We start from the raw sequence: 6061 nt of genomic DNA on the forward strand, positions 1-6061 counted from the left end.
TCTCTCTCTCTATCTCTCTCTCTCTCCCCTCCACCTGCCCTTCCCCCCACTCCCATTTCTCTTTTGAGATGAAGAACCACTTTGGCTTCATTCCCAGGATTCAGGGAACTGGTCTCTACATTTCATTTCAGGTGATAGTGAAGAAAGTGAGTAAACAACATCGCTGGTATCTTGAGAACAACTCTTGTGATCGAGAGAGCTGTTGGAAGGAGAAGATCCTTCTCTCTGCGAGGGGCTTTTCTGTGTTTTTCCAGATGCTGGTGAAAGCCCAGAAGGTAGGAAAAATATCTCTCTTCTTGGTCTGGAGCAGTCTTTTGTATTTCTGGCTGTAATGCTGATGGGACTATCAACAAAATTCCTTGAGATAAGCGATTCCTTCTTGCTGGTAATGGGCCTTATGGAGCTAACTTTGCTTTCATCAAATCATAATAGATTAATTTGGGGGAAGACTGTCCGTATGAAATATTACTATTTCTTTGTTCCTTTCAGGCACATAGGCATTCCAATACAAATTGACCTAAAACTACTTGGGGAGCTGAACGCGTCTGCTTCCCAGTTCAGATTCCCACGTGGCCCTGGCCTCAAGTCCCTCCTACTCACTGCTTTTCTTCTTTTCTGGAATTTAAGCAATTGGGCTACTTTTCATGGGGATGGACTTACTGTGTGGTCAGAGTTGCAGTGGGTTCTAAAGCTACCCTCTTGGCAAGAGACTGTTAGTCCATGATGTCTGTTGGTATGATTTTTAACATTTCATTCCTCTCACCTGTCAATTTCTCCCAAGTAGCCCTTAGTGGGACATAATATGATGATGGACCTGCTGCATCTCCATGAGAAGTTCTTCAGACCTCTCCCAGGTAGGGGCAGACCCGTCAGGCTCCTTCCTTTGATCCCAGTTTGCCATCTGGCAAGGGGACTGGCCCAGAGTCACGCTCCTCAAGTAGCCCCTACGTGCACACTCCACCCTCTCCAGGGTCCGTCGGTTTCTGGGAGGTCCGGCAGATCTGTGCCGTTTACCATTTTCCCCAAGTGGAAGACCACGGGGGGACTTTCTCAGGGAGAAAACTTACGCTTAAATTGCTCCTCCTCCCCCATTACAGAAGTTGTTTAGTCTCATTGTATAAAACTTGGCAAAATCAGAAATGTGTGAAGGAGACAGGCCGCCTGTACTGTCAGCAATAATCCCGACACTTGGCTTTTCCTCTGTTGTGAGTTTTTACATATTATAGTTGATGACACTGTGTATTCGATTTTCTGTATGGCTTTTTTTTTTTTTTAACTTACCGAAAAGATTTACTTGTGTCATTAACCTAATACATGTGCTTTTAATGGCTGTGTGGCCTTGTGTTACGGCTGTAGCATAGCTTTCCGTGACATGCCACTGTTGGGCATACAGCAGTGTGGTTAGCAGTTAGGAGCTATGCTTCAGTCCTCATCCCCGTTACGTGTGTGCTGTCCAGCAAGTTACGTTACAGACCCATTCAGTTTCCTTGCCTCTGAAGTGGGGGTAGTAATGGTGCCAATACCATAGAGTTGGGTGGGATGAAATGAACTAATGTCCAGAGAACACTGGTCTAGATTCAAAGGGGTGGGAAGGTTCTAGGAGATTTCCCCCAAGGAATGATAAAACACCTCAGTTTGAGCATCTTGAGAGAATTGGGGGAGAGTTAGAGGTAAAAATAATTATAAGCACTCACTAAAACACTAAGCGAACCAAACTGCAAAGCAGAAAAAGTGCTGGGAGAACAAAAGCTGTGCAAGAAAGGACAAGTCGCTGGAGAACGCCGGGTGGCCCCTGTGAATAACGTGCCTGTGGTGCAGTGACGGGGTGCTGGCTGTGGAGTGAAAGGTAGCTGTCATTTCACACAGTGGGAAGCCAGTAGTTAAATGCCGAAAACTGGGAAAATCACCCGTCTGCATACATGTGTTGTTTAGAAAAGTGGGGATAAACACCCAAAGAACAGAAGTGAAAGCAGTTGCCTTTGGGGAGGAGTAAAAGGGAGGGTAGTGAGAGGAGGGTAGCAGGGGTTGTGCGGTTTGTTTCTGCAGTAAACCTCTTTAAACGACATGCAGGTATAATTTTGATAAATATACCAATTAGTAGTTAAAGATTTTCTTTTTTATCGGGGCACTTGGCTCTCATTATAATGACTTTTAGCTGATTTTTCTCTGAGCAGTCATTTACAATTGATGAATTCGTATCTGCCTTTCCAATAACACCCTTTTCTCCTTTTTCCATTGGCTAGAACTTTGCAAACTACATGAACTAATGTTGGCAATAACGGTGCCCTGAATTTAATGGAAAACCATTTGGCTTTTACTATCACAAATGAGGGTGGCAGGTTGGATTTAGAAATCCTTAATGATTAGGAGTAATGATGTTTTCAGTTCCTATTTTGTTTGCTTTATTTATTAACTGGCTGGTGACAAGCTAGGTGGGAAAACTCGCCTTCCTATGTTTATCCACAAACTCACTTCTCACTAACTGGGCCTTTCTCTTCAGAAAGCTACAATCAATTTAAGCTGAATATCCACAACCTGTTTCCTGTCCTCATCGATACCAAGAATGTGACAAAGGATATCTGGAAGGTACCAAATGAAATTGCATTGTGTAAGGAATGCTTTGTCCCAATAACACTTAGCTTTCTCTCTCTTAAAAAACAAAGTGTTCCTTGTACTCTTTTCTCATATGTTATAACTGGTATCGGTTTCCTTTTCTGTCTCAGCACGGCTGGGTCTTATCAGCTTATATATCAATTTTGTCTTTTCCTCTTTCAAGTGCCCATGCTTTGACTGACTTGTGTATAGTTCATGTGCTTATTTAGCTGGGACAACAGAACTTGTTCTAGAGCTTGATAACACGCCTGGTAAATATTTACAACATGCTTAAAGACTGTGGGGGTGGGGGGGTCCCCTCTTGAGAAAATATCTGCGCCTTAATTTAAGGTCCTGGGTTTGCAACCTTGACAGCCTATTAGAATCACCTGGGAAGCTAAGTGCTGACACCTGGGCCCTCCTGGTGGCCCCTCTGGTTTGGAGGGGCGGCGGGCGGTATTGCTGACCCTCTCGGGTGACTTCTGTTGTGCACCACACGTGGAAAAGGGACACGCCAGCTGGTTAAAGGCTGTTTAGAAGTTAAACTGAGGAACAGAGAAAGGGGAATTGGATCCACGTTTTAAAGCCTTAAAGTTAATTGTTCAGTAAGGGAGCCGCAAAAATTCGACGGGGCTGCTTGGTCCCTCTGGCCCAGACTCGCGCCTTGTGTCCTTCACACATTTTGAGCTCTGGCCGGTCCTGTGACGCTGCTCGTCTCCATGTCACCGAGTCCTGGGCGAAGCGGGGAGCGTGTGGGGGCTGATCTGAGCAAACCAATGGCGCTCCTTTCCACACAAGATGAAATGCACTGTCGGACGTGGTGACCTGGCATTTTCCAAGGCCCTCTGGTCTTTAGAATGCCTGCTGACCTACACACATGTCCTTGGCCTGGGTCTGGCGCCTTGGAGTCCTGTGTTTCTAGAACTCCTTAAACACTTGTCTTTGAAGGAAGATGGTGTGAACTGTTCGTGGCAGCTGTTTCCGGCCTGGGTTATTGCGTCCCTTACAGGGACCCGATCCAAGGACACTAGGTACCCTGGCATCGTAAGTGAGGAATAAGGATGGGCATGTTTGAAGAGAGAGAAAAGGCTGTGGGAGTTGGCATTTTCCAGGTCATTTTAATGGCCATTTGATAATTCCTAAAGCAGATAATAAACAAAAGCACAAACCTTTTGTTCTGCCTAATTTGTTTTCCATAATTACAGGAGCTGAATTTCCCAAGGGTGTCAAATCTTTCCGAAGTCTATGAAGTCCTAAACAGGTAAGGACGCTATGGTTGGCAGCTGCTTGGAGAGCAGGGGCTCCCTGTCGGGCGGCTTTGCTCCCAGGACACATTTGCAATGCTGAGACTTGCTGGTTGTTAGAACTGAGGGTGCTACTGGCATCTAGTAAGTAGAGACCAGGATGCACAGGACCCCCACCCACCCACCCCCGGTCCAACACAGAATTCTCGAGCCCAAAATGCTTCTGGTGCTGAGGTTGAGAAACCCTGTTCCAAAGGGGAGGGAACCTGGTAAAATACCCACTGCTGTTTCATGATGTATTTTCTGTCTGTCAGCCAGGGTTTTTTCTTTTATCTGTTTCCGATTATTGGAATGATGAGCTCCATGGGAACAGGGTTGTTTTTTGTTTCTCTTTTTTTTTCTTTTGATGTTTCTCTGGGGCCTCCAGCAGTGCAAGGCATAGTAGGTGCACATTAAACATTTTGCATGAATGAATGATGCCAATACCTAGGTGAGTCCCTGACCTTCGGAGCGCACCGTCATGCCCTTGGCGCTGTTTCTAGGACGCAGGTGCTCTCATCGCTGTCCTTCAGAGCACTGGACAGCCAGGCCTGAGGGCACAGTTGGCATCATCGTTCACCCTGGTGCCCAGGCTCGCGTTAAGCGTCTGATAGATGCTCAGAGCCACCCAGACAAGCCTCGTGCCCGCTGCTCTTTCACTTGTCCTGTTGCCTGGTTACCAGACCTTATCTGCCCAGGCCTACATCCCTGCTGCTGCTGCTGCTGCTGTTTTTTTTTTTTTTAAAAGATGTCCCAGAACTGAGGACATTTTTGTTGATATGAACCTAAGAGCATGAGGGGAAAACAAGGGGGATTGTTTTCAATGAATGTCTCTATTCCATGTCTCTAATAGTGACTTGAATCCCACCAAGAATTCTGGGCCAGTGATTATTCACGCAAGCAAGTGTGAAAAATACGGTACGTGCCCATGAGCCGTGCTCCTCCGCAGTTGGCAAAGCACTGAGGTGCGCGAGCTAAGGCCCGCGAGCTAAGGCCCGCCCCCCAGGTGGCAGGTGTGTGGGAGGCCATGTGGGTTTCCTGCCACCGTTTTCCTGAGCCAAGCTCCCAGCAGTCCCCTCCCTCGGAGGGAGTGACTCCAGAGGTATCAGAGGTCCCGGGGGCGGCCGTGGTGGTCAGTCTGTTGGGAAACGTGGCTCTCTGCGTCCTCCTTCCGTGGGTGCTCATGCCGCCATGGGGAGGACGGGGGTGAAGAGGGGGTGTGGGTGGGAGGGGCTTTCTGGAGGAGCGAGGGCTGGTGGTTGTGTGCGCACGGCCCACTGGGGATGGAACCCGGGCGGGGATGGTGGTGTGTGCACAGCCCGTAGGAGTGTGACATGAGCGTGGAGGCGAGCCTCCTTTCCCAGTCCACGTTCTAATCGCTGCTTGCCTCTCTCTCCTGATTCTGGAACAATGTCTCAGTTGAGACCAAGTACCCTCATGAAGCAGCGTATGATGCCTTCCTCTGCGGATCAGGTGAGAGCTGCTGTCCTTTTAAAAGGAGACTCATGTTTTATTTGGGATAATCCCCCGCCACCCCTGGGCTCTCCACGTATCTCGGGGTGGAAAGAAAGCATGAGTTTGCACGTTTTGATGAGGTGATGAGGTTGAGCCCTGCCATCTATTACGTCTCTAGCCTTTTCCTTCCAGTTCTTTTGAAAGTGGCACACTTGCTTCTGTGGAGAGTGCATGGGTGAGTGTTCCTTCTTTTCGTCCTGTGGTTGCTCAGTGGTCTGGATCTGTTCCAGCCTCGCTGCCAGCCCAGACCTCGGGGCGCCCAGAGAAGGGGGAACGCAGAGTGTCACTGCGTGAAGGTAGTCCCTGAGTGGGCAGCAACTTCCTTCCAGTGTGGCCTGTCTGGCGCCCCTGCTCCCATGCTGGTCCTGGCCCCTTGCCTCCTGTCTTGGCGGCGTTGGGAAAATACACGTGTCAGGCCAAGACAGTGGCATCAGGCTTAGGTTCTCACGCCCGCTGCGGTGCTGCCCAGCGAGGTACACTTGCTCTGCCTGTCGCCACATTTCTCATAACCGCGTAGGTCACAGCGAGGCAGGAGGGCTGCGTGTTCAGGTCAGTAAATGACACATCCTTGGGGTCCACACAGTCAGGTAGGGGCAAAGGCAGTGCGTTGGAACCAGGCACACGGGAGAGGCTCTTAAAACCCCGGGTTGGAATTGTAACTGCATTTCCCC

The 6061-nt window shown here is 48.8% G+C and overlaps 1 protein-coding gene across 1 annotated transcript in view; it reads left to right on the plus strand.

The window, feature by feature from the left end:
- Window positions 1-6061, plus strand: part of PNLDC1 (PARN like ribonuclease domain containing exonuclease 1) — a 28699-nt gene that overhangs the window by 19429 nt on the left and 3209 nt on the right. The window contains exons 9-16 of the mRNA XM_019663757.1: window positions 132-275; window positions 785-854; window positions 2501-2586; window positions 3798-3853; window positions 4729-4793; window positions 5295-5348; window positions 5523-5565; window positions 5974-5977. Coding sequence (XP_019519302.1) covers window positions 132-275; window positions 785-854; window positions 2501-2586; window positions 3798-3853; window positions 4729-4793; window positions 5295-5348; window positions 5523-5565; window positions 5974-5977 — 522 coding nt within the window. The remainder of the gene's footprint in view (window positions 1-131; window positions 276-784; window positions 855-2500; window positions 2587-3797; window positions 3854-4728; window positions 4794-5294; window positions 5349-5522; window positions 5566-5973; window positions 5978-6061) is intronic.

Source organism: Hipposideros armiger, unplaced genomic scaffold (genome assembly GCF_001890085.2).
Source record: "Hipposideros armiger isolate ML-2016 unplaced genomic scaffold, ASM189008v1 scaffold_404, whole genome shotgun sequence".
Taxonomy (NCBI): domain Eukaryota; kingdom Metazoa; phylum Chordata; class Mammalia; order Chiroptera; family Hipposideridae; genus Hipposideros; species Hipposideros armiger.